Source organism: Salvelinus sp. IW2-2015, linkage group LG26 (genome assembly GCF_002910315.2).
Source record: "Salvelinus sp. IW2-2015 linkage group LG26, ASM291031v2, whole genome shotgun sequence".
Lineage (NCBI taxonomy): Eukaryota > Metazoa > Chordata > Actinopteri > Salmoniformes > Salmonidae > Salvelinus > Salvelinus sp. IW2-2015.
In genome coordinates this window covers 33,533,888-33,549,220 of record NC_036866.1, presented here as the reverse complement: position 1 = coordinate 33,549,220, position 15,333 = coordinate 33,533,888, and the positions used below count along the sequence as shown (strand labels likewise).

The window sequence follows — 15,333 nt, the reverse complement described above, 5'->3', positions numbered from 1 at the left end:
TGCCGGTGTGGTCTTCAATTCGTGCTATAAGTTATTTTCTCCAAACATTAATGTGTACTTTTTTCATATTTACAATGTTGGGACTGTACCGTATAATGTATGATTGTAATGTAAAAGAGTAGACCATCAAATCACCAGTACATCCCTGAAAATAGGTGGCGATAATGTCCTAATAACTGCGCTGTCAATGTAAACAAACCCAAAAGAAAGAAGAAGAGACGCCACTCAATATACRATACATATTTTCCTACAAAAAGCTTTGCATACTGATTGATAGCAGGGACTGTTATTAGTCAAAMATGGGTAAGATTCGTTGCTACTTTACAGTTTGCTTCTAGAGTTATCGACAAAATTGTACATGAAATCAATGTTTAGCCACTGATTAATGTCTGACCATCATCTGCCAACGTTTTATCTTAATATTTGGTTGTATGCCTTAGTGTTAGCATTAGCTAGCTAGGTAGGCTGTTATGGTAAATGTACGATTTCCTATGAATAAATTATGATTATTTGGTTATTCTTTGAGGTATGCCAAACGGACGTTTGCTATCCAGTCAATGTCTAAAATACAGATGTCGACATGTTGCTCTACTAGCTGGGTCGTTCCACTAGTAGAGTACATTTTGGGTAGTGTAACTTTGTCCAAGAAAACTATTAATTTCACCTAACATTCTATCATAAAAAGCTCATTTTCAACTTAATAAAAAAATATGTTTTCCCATCTCAAAGGGTTAAGATGGGAAAAATGTTTTCATGTTTTTCAGATTTATAGGAATATTTGAACCCACTTAACACCAACCTTTCCTAACATTTTAACCATCATTGCAAAGCCCGAGTTATTTTGTTGCCATTTTCTGTTGTTTTTTTTTGGTGGAAAACTGAGCAGTCGAGCAACACGTTAACCCTCTTGCCCATAGATAGATTGAATAGAAATGTTTTAACAATTTCAATCTGCTGAAGCTTGCATTCAATTGCCCTTCCCTGTTGCACACAACACGCTTATATTCCCCCTGTCATGAGGGGATTTATGCGTGATTTAAGATGAAAACCTCAACCCTTTTACTTTATTGGCATTTGGTCTTTTTTGTTTTACTTGCAATTTATTTAAATGTAAAAAAAGACTATGAAGTGCCTTTGAAGTAACAGTGTTGACCATAACAGGGTTGAGGTTTTCATGTAAGCTTGTGTGCAACAGGGAGGGGCAATTGAATGCAAGCTTCACACAAATTGAAACTGTTAAAACATTTTTAGCTAATCTATCTATGGACAACAGGGTTAACGTGATGCTCGACGGGCTCCGTTTTCCACCACAAAAGAAAATGGCAACAACATAACTAGGGCTTTGCAATAATGGTGAAAGGCTGGGGTTAGTGATCTTCCTAGAAGTCTGAAAAACATGACGAGGGACATGTCAAAAGGCAGATTCTTGCCACTTTAGCAAGTCTTTATTCATATAAAAATCTGATTTTAGAGAATTTTCCATATGGTCTATATTAAATGGCACGCCAATAATGGTGTACAATTTCTACTTAAAATATCTAAGGGAAACACCCAGCTATCTACCTGAATTACTGGTTTGACCCTCGCAGGCATCTCGTATTACATATTCAAGAAAAGAATAACTTTCTGACACGTGAAAGCACCAGACAGTGCTATTATGTCTTTAGTAGAATTCCTTTCACAATGTGATGCATTTAGCAGACCTGACAGTTGACATTAGTGTTTGTCCTTTGAAGTTATCTGTATAGTTTGACAAATGATATGAGTAAAGTATTACCACTTTAATCTTCTTTATCCCTCCTGCCTTGTTAAATCTAGGTGGGTTCTTCTCCAGTCTTTTTTCTGGCCTGTTTGGCACCAGGGAAATGAGGATACTGATCCTGGGGTTGGATGGAGCTGGGAAAACCACAATCCTTTACAGACTTCAAGTTGGGGAGGTCGTCACCACTATTCCCAGTGAGTGAAAATACTGAACTTCTCAGTGCTGAGGAACACTCACATTGATGGCCTAACTCCTGCATGCCCATACAATGGTATGTCTTGCAACAGATAAATTGGTCACTGAAATGGCTCATGCAGAGAATGACATGCAAACAGTTATGATTAACCTACATTACTAGAAATTTGTTGACTTACCATTCTCTTCYTTTTCAGCCATTGGTTTCAACGTGGAAACAGTGACATACAAGAATCTGAAGTTCCAGGTGTGGGATCTTGGAGGGCAGACCAGTATTAGGTATTGAGACATTCCTGACTTCAACTTATTTATTGTAGCATATGTCTCACACATATCTGAATATTGCAACCATCAGCAGTCAGTTTGTCAAGAGTCAACCAACAAATGTATTGGTTACCCTAATGTTTCTTCTTGCATCTCTCTCTGTTTCAGGCCTTACTGGCGCTGCTACTACTCCAACACTGATGCTGTTATCTATGTAGTGGACAGCAGTGACAGGGACAGGATGGGAATCTCCAAGTCTGAACTGGTGGCTATGCTTGAGGTATGAGTAATGTGGCTTTAGTAGCTTGTATAAAAGCCGTTCATACTTGAATATGTTTACTGGTCCCATGGCTCACACTAGCTCTTTTTATCCATGTACTTGCTATATTTTGATGGAATTGTGAGCTAAACAGCATGTGCAGTCACAGACTAGGTTTCCAGATATAGAGGGCTCTGTCTGTATTCTCTCTGCAGGAGGAGGAGCTGAAGAAGGCTATACTGGTGGTGTTTGCCAACAAGCAAGACATGGAGCAGGCCATGACTCCCACTGAGGTCGCCAATTCCCTGGGCCTGCCAGCACTCAAAGACAGAAAGTGGCAGATCTTCAAGACCTCCGCCACCAAGGGAACAGGGTTGGACGAGGCCATGGAATGGTAATGGAATAGGAACCAAATGAATGAGGCTGTTTAGTTACGAATAAGGCAGTTTTTGTGTGTGTGTGTGTGTGTGTGTGTGTCTTTCAGCTGTTAAGATGATGACAGTTTTAACTTATCATTAAATTAATAACATGGTTTGCATTAGGAACAAAAAATATGAATGACAAGCTGAGGAGTCTTTCAATATACAACAACAAAACTGTATAATTTTCTGTTTCTTCTTACTCCTTAGGCTGGTGGAGTCTCTCAAGAGCGGACAGTAACCTCAGCCTAACACCATGCAAATAAATGTGACTTCCCGCCGCATATTTATGCTCCTGRGCCTGTTTCCCAAAAGCATCTTAAGGCTAAATTCATCGTTAGAATCTTCGTAGGAGCATTGTTAAATCTCTGAGCTGTTTCCCAAAACCATCGTTACTGAAGTTGCACTTGAAAACGCTCATTATTTACCGACTGCCTCACCACTCGTAGAACAGCTAAGTGCATCRTTATGTTTTTTACCTTTTGTGTCACTTTATTTACAGAAGATCTCTGCTAAACATAGAATCAAGATGTTCATCTCTCTGATTGTGACTGCCGATAACTTCAGAACAAAGTTGACTACAAATACAAAGTTGCTAAAGTCTTTGCAATTGTTACAAACAAGTGAAGGATAAAAATATGCTTCAAATTAAAACCGAGATGACTGCATTAAAAGATAAATAGGCTACATGGGTCTATATATTTCAATCATATTGAAATCAATGTCATGTTCAATCAATTGAATTCTATTTTGCCTATTATTGTCTGTATCTGTAATTTTTGCCTCAAAATATTTCGATGTGTAACAACATGTGCGCAATGATGTGCTCAATATGTGATTTTGTGCATTATTGGGTAAGCATTATAAGTTGCCTCAATATTTGCAGCCAGCCACAGGTGGTAATATCTCTCTAGGAGCTGATCCATCATCAGGATTTTGGAGTAAGATTTGAAAGGAGAAAATTGATTTGAGAGCAGCGCTGCTTTTGTTTCGATCCTATCAGTGTCAACACATGGTCTAACAACGCTTTTAGTGAACGTTCATTCTGCATGTTGTTTTGAGAAACGGACGTTACATCTTCGGCCGTTGTAAGAATGAGGCATCATTAAAACACTCCTAAACCAAGTTCCATCAGGAAACCAGACCCTTGACTGAGTGGTTTGCCTTGTTGCAGGGGACATCCTAAAGATGGACTTTTTTTTTATTGCTGTCCCTGAGTCCCCTAGCTTCCATTTAGTTCCTATCAGTTTCCCTTTTCTATTCCTAGTATATTCAGCTAGGTGGACTCGTTTTTGAGTGTATAGTGTGTGTATTTATATATATCTTTTTTGTTGTTGTTGAAATTATGGATATGTGGTTGTCTCTGTGTTTTTTTTTTGTGTGCAGTGACTCATTGGTCCTGATAAGTTGGGTTAATTGATTTTTTATATTTATTTATGTACCTTGATAATGGCGTTAATGATAATGTAAATACAAAATTATGAATTAAATAAATCTACATCGTATTTGCAAGTGATGGCGGTTACTGGTATTTTAATTTACATATTGAGTACGGGAGAATTTAACCACAGTTTTCAAACATGTATACTCTGATATTACCACAGAGTTGTCATTATCTTTGATATTATGGTCTCTTCAAAACCACTTCTTGTAAGTTAATTTTTTATGAAGTGATGTCGGAAGTGAGCACAGGACATTACACGTCACAAACGGAAATAAAACAGAATGTTGTGGTTTTGGCGCTGGAAGAGAAAGGAAACTAGCAGCTGGCTGGCTAACTGGCTAGAATGTTTAGTCGTTGTATTTTGTGAGATGGATTAACAAGAGGGTTCTCGAGAACAAGGACCAATTGAATCGTAATCACGAAGTAAGGTGTGATCTATGTGAAAGTATTAGTTTTGTTGTATTTATATTAGATCAGTCAACAGTCGTTAGCTAGCATACCACCGGGTAGCCACAGGCACAGTTAGCTAGCCAACGCATACCAACAGAGTGCAGTACATACTTGCCAGTAAATTAGCTAATGTTTACAGGTTCACACCTCAAATAGGGAATATCTAGCTAGGTACACTCATCAATATGCTTATGTAACGTTAAGACGTTACGTTCCCACTATTTAAATCATGAAGCGAATGAGTCATATCCTTATGCCGTCAAAATAGTAATTTCAGAGTCAAATAAATAGGGATCCTATAGAACTATTCTAATTCTTTGGTCAAATACAGGTAGTTATCTAACTAACCTAGTTATCGTTTAAGCTAGCTGCCTAGCTAGTAGTCGGATTTAATCAGGCTGTAATACACAATTAATTGGTATATACAGTACAGTGACTTTAAAGTATTCACACCCCTAGAGTTTCTCAATGTGTTACAAGGTGGGATTAAAATCTAAAATCTTTTTTGTCCAAGGATCTACACAAAGTACTCTGCAATGTCAGTGGAAGAAAAATTGTAACATTTGTATAATAAAATACATAGAAAAATAACACTAATATAGCTTAATTAGATAAGTATTCAACCCCCTTAGTCAATACATGTTAGAATCACCTTTGGCAGTGTTTTTCTGGGTAAGTCTAAGAGCTTTGCACACCTTTTCTAAGCAACTCCAGTGTATATTTGACCTTGTGTTTTTAGGTTATTGTCCTGCTGAAAGGTGCATTTGTCTCCCAGTGTCTGTTGGAATGCAGACTGAACCAGGTTTTCCTCTAGGATTTTGCCTGTGCTTAGTTCTATTCTGTTTGTTTTTATCCTAAAAAAAACTCCCTAGTCCTTGCTGATGACAAGCATACACATAACATGATGAAGCCACCACCATGCTTGAAAATATGAAGGGTGGTACTCAGTGATGTGTTGGATTTACCTCAAACTTAACGCTTTGTATTCAGGACATAAAGTTACTTTCTTTCCCACATTTTTTTCAGTTTTACTTTAGTGCCTTATTGCAAACAGGATACATGTTTTTCTGTACAGGCTTCCTTTTAACTTTGTCATTTAGGTTAGTATTGTGGAATAACTACAATATTGATCTATAATTAATAACTTCACCATGCTCAAAGGGATATTCAATGTCTGCTTTTTTTTTTACCCATCTACCAATAGGTGCCCTTTGCGAGGCATTTCAAAACCATCCCTGGTCTTTGTGTTTGAAATTCACTGCTCGACTGAGGGATCTTACAGATAATTGCATGTGTGGGGTACAGAGATGAGGTAGTCATTAAATTAATATGATTTTTGAGTGACTACCTCATCTCTTTACCCCCACACATACAATGATCTGTACACAGTGAGTCCATGCAACTTATATCATTTGTTAAGCACATTTTTACTCATTAACTTATTTAGGCTTGCCCTAACAAAGGGGTTGAATACTTATTGACTGAAGACATTTCAGCTTTTCATTTTTWATTAATTTGTAAAAATGGAGAAAAAACATAACACTTTGACATTCTGGAGTATGCCAGTGACAACAAAATCTTGATTTAATGCATTTTTATTTCAGGCTGTAACAACAAAATGAGGAAAAAGTCAAGAGGTGTGAATACTTTCTGAAGGAACTGTATATTTAAATGTTTTAATCTAAAAGCATAATTTATCAAAGTTGGCATATTTATTCAATTTTGGCCTTACCCAGGCCTCCTTTAAGACTTCATATTATTTAATCTGTAGGTGCTACACAGCAAACATTGGTGTCATATGAAGCTTTACGGCTTGCTCTGTAATACGTAGTATTTAGATTTCAGTAACTTTTTTTACATTAATTTATGAATATTGAAGAATATAAAACATGAATATTGAAAACACACAATTTGATTTGGCAAATGTTTCAATGTATTGTTGAACATAATATATTAAATGGACATATCGACGTTCCAGAGTGGGCTGTCTGCTACTTTTAGAGTTATGATCCAATTTGTCAGCATTACCAACAGTAAATGTGGTAACCCATTTGCAGGATGTGCAGTGATACAAGTAAAAGGAAGGCTGTGATTGAATATTCAATTGTCATGGCATACTTGGTTCAATAGCGATTGACGAGGGAGCCAAATATTCAGTATACATTTTTTTAAAACCTTTTTTACCTTGGAACCAAACCATACACCTAACAATACTTTCCTGTGAATATTTTATCTCAAATATGAGCAGCTGAAGTACAAACTACACAAACAATCGGTAGAGTAAGTTTAAATGTTTTTATTTATTTATTTTTTAACATTCTGGCTTGTAAGGAACAATTACACACTTTTGCAGCCATTAGTTTCAGGCTGTATATACCAATTAAGTGATTAACTGGACTACCCAGCTAGTAACTTCTCCAGAGGCACCTTATGTAATTTAGGATTAATGATATACAGTAGCAAACCTCGTTAAGACTGCTTGATTATGAACAAGTAGACTGCTCTAACTTTGTCATTTACAACATAAAATGGTGTGAATGTGTGTTGGTTTGCACATTGCAGCTTTGACAGTGTGTGGACCATACACAAGCTAGTAGCTACATCTTCATAGACATGGACAGTACACTGGAGAACTTGGAGCCCAGCAGTCCACTTCAGGACTTGGAGGAACTAGACACCATGGGACCCCTGAATCAGGCATGCCTACTGGATGAGCAAGACCTGCTCTTTGGTGATCTTAATGACTTTGGCACCCTCAACGAGCCCCCTGTCGTCATCCTTGAGACGCCCAGGTACACTTCTGCTGAGCATATTATGGTCCTGTATTTACTAGGAACACTTACTACCATCGGTGCAATAAAGATCCAGCTCCCGTTTCTGTCTGTGTACCTTACGAAGCAAGACTGTAGAGCTATGTTCCTAAAAATGTTCTCATTTTGCTTGTGCAGCCCTCAGTGCCTCAGAAGGAGACGGCGGTACAATAGGTTTGAAAACTTTGGATCGGTAAGTTGAATACATTCTGAAGGCAACAATTTACTATAAAATCCAAGTGTGACATCTCAAGTCTTGCAACAGAAATGTAAAGTTGAGTCGCTGAATGTCGCCACAGCCTGACCTTGCCCTTTTTTTGCAGGTTTCTCTCAGCCCACCTCCCAGTCGAGAGGACAAATCTCTCATCATGACCCCCACCTCTCATCAGATGTCAAAACGCAAAAAGCTGTCAATGCCAGCCACCAGCATGAGAGGTGAAGCCAAACCAGGCACCTCGTGGGCAACCAGTGGTTTTGTTGCTGCTTCATCTCTCATGACAACAGACTCTTCTCTGGTTACCTGGCTGGAACCTCCTCTCCCTTCCTCTATGCCATGTTCTTATTCATCATCACCACCCTCATCCTCCCTTGGTGCGCCCCCTGCCTCGCAGGAAATGACAGCCGCGGAAGGATTTTGCAGAAATGCATCGTCTCAGGCTCCTGTGGCAGAATCCACAGTGGAACCTGGGCTCCCTAGTTACAACAGAGGCAGGAAGAGGACCTGTAAAAGAGCAGCCTCTACCAAGTCCACCTCCAAGGCCTCCACATTTGCCCGAGCTCCAACAAACCTCACCACAGACTCCGTGTCATTCCTGCCAGGCACAGAGAAAGAGAGTCATGTTGCTGGCTGGGAGGTTCCTTTCTCTACGGGTAAGAAGATGACACACATACTAAGGCGAAAATAAGTTTAGCTCTTTAATAGGACGCTACTTCGAAATGTTACGGGTCCGATATAGACTATGTAGACCTACCTAAAAGTTAACTGCAGAGTAGATTCTAGGTCACTTTTAAGTGACTCACTACACATTGACCAACCTGACTCAAACAGAATTCACAGACAACAGCAGAAGCTTATCCTTGGTGTGTCTCTGGACCCTCTGGCTACTCTTCTCTCAACAGCCGAAGCAATGCCGCCCAAATATGACGAGGTGGTCATCAGTGACAACGATGATGATGTCATTGTAGAGGCTGTGGTTCGCGCGGTGCAGTTGAAGGAAGATGAGGCATTTGCGCGCAGTCTTCAGGTAGGGATAACTCAACTTTTTAAAACAAGCTTGCTTTAAGTCAACACTGGTTGACAACACACTGTTGGGTTCTCTACTTCAGGCTAATTCAATCTTAATCAGTACATTCAGGATTGGAACTGAATTAATGACTTTCACATAAAACCATAAAAGCTTCAGTCTCCTGATTAGCCTGTGTGATGATGGATTTTTTTTCTCTGTAGGAACAGTTTGACCGAGAGGAGCAACTGCAGCAGGAACAAAGGAGACAGCAGGAAGCCATGCCGCCCAACAGACCCCACCACAACTATCCAGTGAGTATTATGTTCAAAAGCACGTACACACTCAATGTGACACTGAATGGGGATTCCACTGTTATTATTTTGAATTGCGCTGCTGTGTGAACTGGTCTGATTATTGTTCTGTCCCCCTCCAGTATGATCCTCATTTAGGGATGAACTGGATGTCACCCTGGCCCTCAGCAGTGAACTACGCAGCGTTTTCGCCTCTCGTCGCGGGATTAGAGGAAGGTATGTTACTGAACAACCACAGTAGTGTGAAATTTACTGGTATGCTTGATGCACTACTTAGTTAGAAAACAGTTTTGTTGCTGTGGTGTGTAAAGTGTGTGTTGAATCATTCAGAGTTGATGGGAAGGCGCAGAGGAAGAGGCCGATCTCGCACTCCTCGTCGCAGAAACCCCCGTCATGCGGTCTCTTCCCTCTTTGATGACAGTCAGGGAGACGACTATGAGGTACAACCTGCCTGGGTCCATTTGTGAAACAAACTAGGCTTTTGTCCTCCCCATGTAGGCATCACACCTTCTGTTTTGCAGTCAAACTCTTACATAGGTTTTCCAGCATTGTTCTTGCATTGATTTATGTCTTGCATCCCTAGTAACCCCATTATTGTCTTAATAATGTGGGTTTTGGTTCATGTGTGTATGCTCTGTTTTGATCTCTCAGGCTCTACTGGCCTTTGAGGAGGGCCAGGGTGCTGTTGTGGCCAAGAAAACCCTGAGTGAAAGAGAGATTGAGAGGCTGCCTACGAAAACCTACGACCCAGCACATAGTGCAGGAAAGACACAGTAAGTCACAAACGAGTACCTTTTCCATAATGTAAGATGGGGCTGTCTGAGCACAGGATATTGTTCCAGCCTAAGCAGTGACACATTGATTAAACTCATCATAGTTTCCAATAAAGATGAAGCAGTGCAGTTCACCAGTTCTAATTAAAATACATCAATTTACTTGCTCAGAATATCAGCACGCTTCAGATTAGTGTAGCACTATATACTTCAGTACTTTTTCATTACTACATGAACAACGAGCGCAAAGTTCATGCCTTTTGCCTGCTCCACTTATTGCTAGAGCACTGGAAGTTAGCTCCCCACTCATGCTGCACAGAAGTTAAAGATTCACCCATTTTGAATGTTATATTGCTTTTGTGCATCTGAGCTCTGTATCGATTCCCAGGGTCATTTCATGTTTATCTGAGTTATTGCCGGCAGTAAGTTGGCCGGTATTACTTAGCATTGCGATAAAGCCGCTCTCACTAAACTGGAAGTTAATAGGAATACAAATGACAATTTTATTGGTCGCGTGGCGCTAGAAATAAGCATTTCTCTGCCACTGCAATAACACATGCAAAATGTGTGTGTATACAGTGCATTTGGAAAGTATTCAGACCCCTTTACTTTTCCCACATTGTTACATTACAGCCTAATTCTAAAATTGATTAAATAAATCCTTTCTCGTCATTCTACACACAATACCCCATAATGACAAAGCAAAAATATATATATATTTTTAAAATGTTTGCAAATGTATTAAAAATAAACAGATGCCTTATTTCCGTAAGTATTCACACCCTTTGCTATGAGACTCGAAATTGAGCTCAGGTGCATCTTGTTTCCATTGATCATCCTTGATTTTTCTACAACTTGATTGGAGTCYACCTGTGCGAAAAACAATTGATTGGACATGATTTGGAAAGACGCACACCTGTCTATGTAAGGTCCCACAATTAACAGGGCATGTCAGAGCAAAAACCAAGCCATGAGGTCGAAGAAATTGTCCGTAGAGCTCCGAGGCAGGATTGTGTCGAGGCACAGATCTGGGGAAGGATACCAAAACATTTCTGCAGCATTGAAGGTCCAAGAACACAGTGGCCTCCATCATTCTTAAATGGAAGAAGTCTGGAACCACCAAGACTCTTCCCAGAGCTGGCCGCCTGGCCAATCAGGGGAGAAGGGCCTTGGTCAAGGAGGTGTCCAAGAACCCGATGGTCACTCTGACAGAGCTCCAGAGTTCCTCTGTGGAGATGGGAGAACCTTTCAAAAGGACAACCATCTCTGCAGCACTCCACCAATCAGGCCTTTATGGTAGAGTTCCCAGACGGAAGCCATTCCTCAGTAAAAGGCACATGACAGCCTGCTTGGAGTGTCATCCCGCTTGGAGCGTCATCCCGCTTGGAGCGCCTGAATGCCAAGCATCACATCTGGAGGAAACCTGGCACCATCCCTACGGTGAAGCATGGTGGTGGCAGCATCATGCTGTGGGGATGTTTTTCAGCGGCAGGGACTAGGAGACTAGTCAGGATTGAGGGAAAGATGAACAGAGCAAAGTACAGAGATCCTTGATGAAAACCTGCTCCGGAGCGCTCAGGACCTCAGACCGGGGTGAAGGTTCACCTTCCAACAGGACAACTACCCCAAGCACACAGACAAGACAACGCAGGAGTGGCTTTGGGACAAGTCTCTGAATGTCCTTGAGCGGCCCAGCCAGAGCTGGACTTGACCCCGATTGAACATCTCTGTAGAGACCTGGAAATAGCTGTGCAGATATAATATTAGGACGATGTTGGAGTAGCATTGACTAAAATACAGTGGAATAAAATAMAGTATACATTATAAGATGAGTAAAGCCGTGTGTAAACATTATTAAAGTGACTAGTGTTCCATTTTTAAAGTGGCCAGTGATCCAATGTTTTATGTATATAGGGCAGCAGCCTGTAAGGTGCAGGGTTGAGTAACCGGGTGGTAGCCGGCTAGTGATGGCCATTTAACAGTCTGATGGCCTTGAGATAGAGACTGAAACAGCTTCTCAGTCCCAGCTTTGATGCACCTGCACTGACCTCGCCTTCTGTATCATAGCGGGGTGAACAGGATGTGGTTGATGTCCTTGATGATCTTTTTGGCCTTCCTGTAGCCTTGTGTGTAGATTGATGAAGAAATAAAACAATTTAATACATTTTAGAATAAGGCTGTAACGTAACAAAATGTGGAAAAAGTTAAGGGGTCTGAATATTTTCCGAAGGCACTATATATTACATACAGTATATTTCACAGCGGTTTARATGGTACACTATGCTTGCTTTGTCATATAAACTGTAATTAGGTGAATGATTTTTAATTTTAGCAACCAAGAAATGGCAGAACGATATCTGCATAGTGCACCTTTAATCGTCTCTGTCACGTCTATAGATACTGTCCCCCTTCGTCTGTCACATCTCTTCCTCACCTAACTCAACTGACTGTGGGAGCTTGTGCTGTCATAAATGTCATTAATGGGTTTAAAGAGACAGTATCGAAGTCAAAATTCTGGTTTAGTGACAACACTACTACTACTGTGTTCTCTTAGTGTTCTCCAGTGATAATGTTTTCCTCTGTGTACAGGTGTCAGATCTGTTTCTCGGACTATACAGAGGGGGAACTGCTGAGGATGCTCCCATGCCTCCATAACTACCATATGCAATGCATCGACCGCTGGTTAAAGGTACACTTTTTCTGTGGTGCAAAATAAGCCGGCCTCAACACAAACACAACATATTTAGACAGCACTGTGTTACAATGCAGTTACACAACAGTTGGTGTTCTCACCATTTAAAATGTAATTAACTATTGAACCTTGAGTTTGTACAAGGTAAATGGTAAACTATAAGATAACATGAAATCTATTAGGAAAAAATACACCTGGTTGTTTGCTGTTGGCAGGAAAACTCCACGTGCCCTATCTGCCGAATTGACATATCCGAGTGCAGTGGTGACTGAGCCCAAGTGACCACGGAACATGACCTGGACCTCACCGGACGTACAACGCAACAACCTCTCATGTGTTAAGGTGTTTACAAGACTTTAAGACTGTTAAGTTTAATTTTATATTCTGAAGATCGACATCCTACAATAACATTCACCAGATTGAGTTAAAATGTTTWTTTTWTTWWTTTTTATTAAAACCTCAGAATTATCCACCCACATGAAGTTATTCTACTTGAATGAAGCAACTCAGGATCGCTATGTTTTAGTATTCTCATTCCACATTGAAGGTTTTTTCAGACCCCCAAAATATTTTTCCAGCATAGTTTCAAATACATCTTCTTAGAGGTGGTTTTATGGTGGTTTTGGCAAAGTTGATCTGTGTAAAAATATTGTATAAAAAGGAAAATACAAGACTACAAAAGCCAGTATACTGTTTCAAGTATGCTTGGTACAAGGAAAGCATATTAAACAGCATATACTGTTGTACAGTGAATGCACTGTCATGGCTTCTATTCAACCTTAATATGGCTTTCAATCATTCTGGTGTTTGATGGACTGGTCAGGTGGCTTCTTAGACCCTTCTTAATAAAACCTCTTCATAGAGGGCACCATAACTTTGTTATTGTCACATTTCAAGGCAGTGGTGTCAAGTGTGGCCAGTCATTCCTCAGGTTCGTAGTACCGCTTTTTCATGGCTCTGTACTTCCTCAGGTAGTAAAGTGCTTCCAACTCCTTGATGACAAACTCCCCTCGGGCTATAATTTGTTTGATCATCTTTGGGTCTTTCACATCTTTGTTATTCAAAAATGCAGACTTCAGTCTATCCCTAAAGTAGCCAGCGCCTTTGGGATACTCCCGTCCAAGGTAGAGGAGCTGTTGGAGGAGTAGAACAGTGACAATTACCCATTGACCAAAAGTTACATGCACTTACGAATGGCCAGAGAAGGTGGTAGAAACKTATATTTAAAACCAAAAAAAGTGCGTTAGGGCAGGTAGACTAGCGGTGAGAGAGGTGAGCCAGCAACCGGAAGGTTGCCGGTTCGAATCCCAGGTCCGACTGAAAATCTGGCAGGAAGTGAGCTGGCATCAAATGCCTGACGATGTACCCTTGAGCAAGGCACTTGCCCCCACCTCCCACAACACAGCTCCCCCTGGCGCCCAGTCTGTATGTGTGCGTTTCTTTCGGAGGGGTTCAGTTAAAAGGTGATGTTAAATTATGATTGGACCTTGTGTGCAATTTACCAATAAAGTTATCTTAATCTTAAAGTAGTGGTCATTTGATTTCTGGACGTCCTGTTAYACTTTAGACAAAAGGTCACGCGAAGAAATTGAAAGGGACAAAGTTATGCTTACATTTTTATACAGCTCTCCGCAGCTCAGACTGCGGAGAGTCTTGGTGATGTCAACTTTCACTGCTATTTTTWTTWTTATTTTWTTATTTCACCTTTATTTAACCAGGTAGGCTAGTTGAGAACAAGTTCTCATTTGCAACTGCGACCTGGCCAAGATAAAGCATAGCAGTGTGAACAGACAACACAGAGTTACACATGGAGTAAACAATAAACAAGTCATAACATGGTAGGAAAAAAAGAGAATCTATATACAATGTGTGCAAAAGGCATGAGGTAGGCAATAAATCGAATAATTACAATTTAGCAGATTACACTGGAGTGATAAATCATCAGATGATCATGTGCAAGAAGAGATACTGGTGTGCAAAAGCAGACAGAAAGTAAATAAATAAAAGCAGTATGGGGGTGAGGTAGGTAAATTGGGTGGGTAGTTTACAGATGGACTATGTACAGCTGCAGCGATCGGTTAGCTGCTCGGATAGCAGATTTTTAAAGTTGTTGAGGGAGATAAAAGTCTCCAACTTCAGAGATTTTGCAATTCGTTCCAGTCGCAGACAGCAGAGAACTGGAAGGAAAGGGTCCAAATGAGGTTTTGGCTTTAGGGATGATCAGTGAGTACACCTGCTGGAGCGCGTGTGCGGTGGTGTAGCCATCGTGACCAGTGAACTGAGATAAGGCGGCACTTTACCTAGCATAGCCTTGTAGATGACCTGGAGCCAGTGGGTCTGACGACGAACATGTAGCGAGGGCCAGCCGACTAGGGCATACAGGTCGCAGTGGTGGGTCGTATAAGGTGCTTTAGTAACAAAACGAATGGCACTGTGATAAACTGCATCCAGTTTGCTGAGTAGAGTATTGGAAGCTATTTTGTAGATGACATCGCCGAAGTCGAGGATCGGTAGGATAGTCAGTTTTACTAGGGTAAGTTTGGCGGCGTGAGTGAAGGAGGCTTTGTTGCGGAATAGAAAGCCGATTCTTGATTTGATTTTGGATTTGAGATGTTTGATATGAGTCTGGAAGGAGAGTTTGCAGTCTAGCCAGACACCTAGGTACTTATAGATGTCCACATATTCTAGGTCGGAACCGTCCAGGGTGGTGATGCTAGTCGGGCTGCGG

At 40.6% G+C, this 15,333-nt stretch overlaps 3 protein-coding genes across 5 annotated transcripts in view; 2 read left to right on the top strand and 1 right to left on the bottom strand.

Annotated features, from left to right (window-relative positions):
• The first annotated feature begins 213 nt into the window (after nt 1-213).
• LOC111952478 (ADP-ribosylation factor-like protein 1) lies at nt 214-3,611 on the top strand. The gene is made up of 6 exons (XM_023971173.2): nt 214-303; nt 1,819-1,956; nt 2,155-2,236; nt 2,390-2,501; nt 2,696-2,874; nt 3,110-3,611. The coding sequence occupies exons 1-6, from the start codon at nt 300-302 to the stop codon at nt 3,138-3,140; spliced, it is 546 nt and encodes a 181-aa protein (XP_023826941.1). The 5' UTR covers nt 214-299; the 3' UTR covers nt 3,141-3,611.
• A 1,010-nt stretch (nt 3,612-4,621) lies between these two features.
• Nucleotides 4,622-13,214, top strand: si:ch211-59o9.10 (uncharacterized). 3 transcript variants are annotated; one of them, XM_023971172.2, is made up of 12 exons: nt 4,696-4,766; nt 7,042-7,073; nt 7,356-7,585; nt 7,742-7,796; nt 7,927-8,473; nt 8,723-8,847; nt 9,051-9,140; nt 9,263-9,356; nt 9,471-9,580; nt 9,792-9,913; nt 12,503-12,602; nt 12,821-13,214. In XM_023971172.2, the coding sequence occupies exons 3-12, from the start codon at nt 7,407-7,409 to the stop codon at nt 12,875-12,877; spliced, it is 1,479 nt and encodes a 492-aa protein (XP_023826940.1). In that variant the 5' UTR covers nt 4,696-4,766; nt 7,042-7,073; nt 7,356-7,406; the 3' UTR covers nt 12,878-13,214. The 3 variants fall into 3 exon arrangements, with proteins under 3 accessions (XP_023826938.1, XP_023826939.1, XP_023826940.1); XM_023971170.2 differs by lacking the exon at nt 7,042-7,073 and having other exon boundaries at nt 4,622-4,766; XM_023971171.2 differs by lacking the exon at nt 7,042-7,073 and having other exon boundaries at nt 4,622-4,771.
• The window catches only part of LOC111952479 (LYR motif-containing protein 5B), a 7,925-nt gene continuing 5,618 nt past the window's right edge, over nt 13,027-15,333 (bottom strand). Inside the window, exon 2 of the mRNA XM_070435366.1 lies at nt 13,027-13,791. Coding sequence (XP_070291467.1) covers nt 13,526-13,791 — 266 coding nt within the window. The 3' untranslated portion in view covers nt 13,027-13,525. The remainder of the gene's footprint in view (nt 13,792-15,333) is intronic.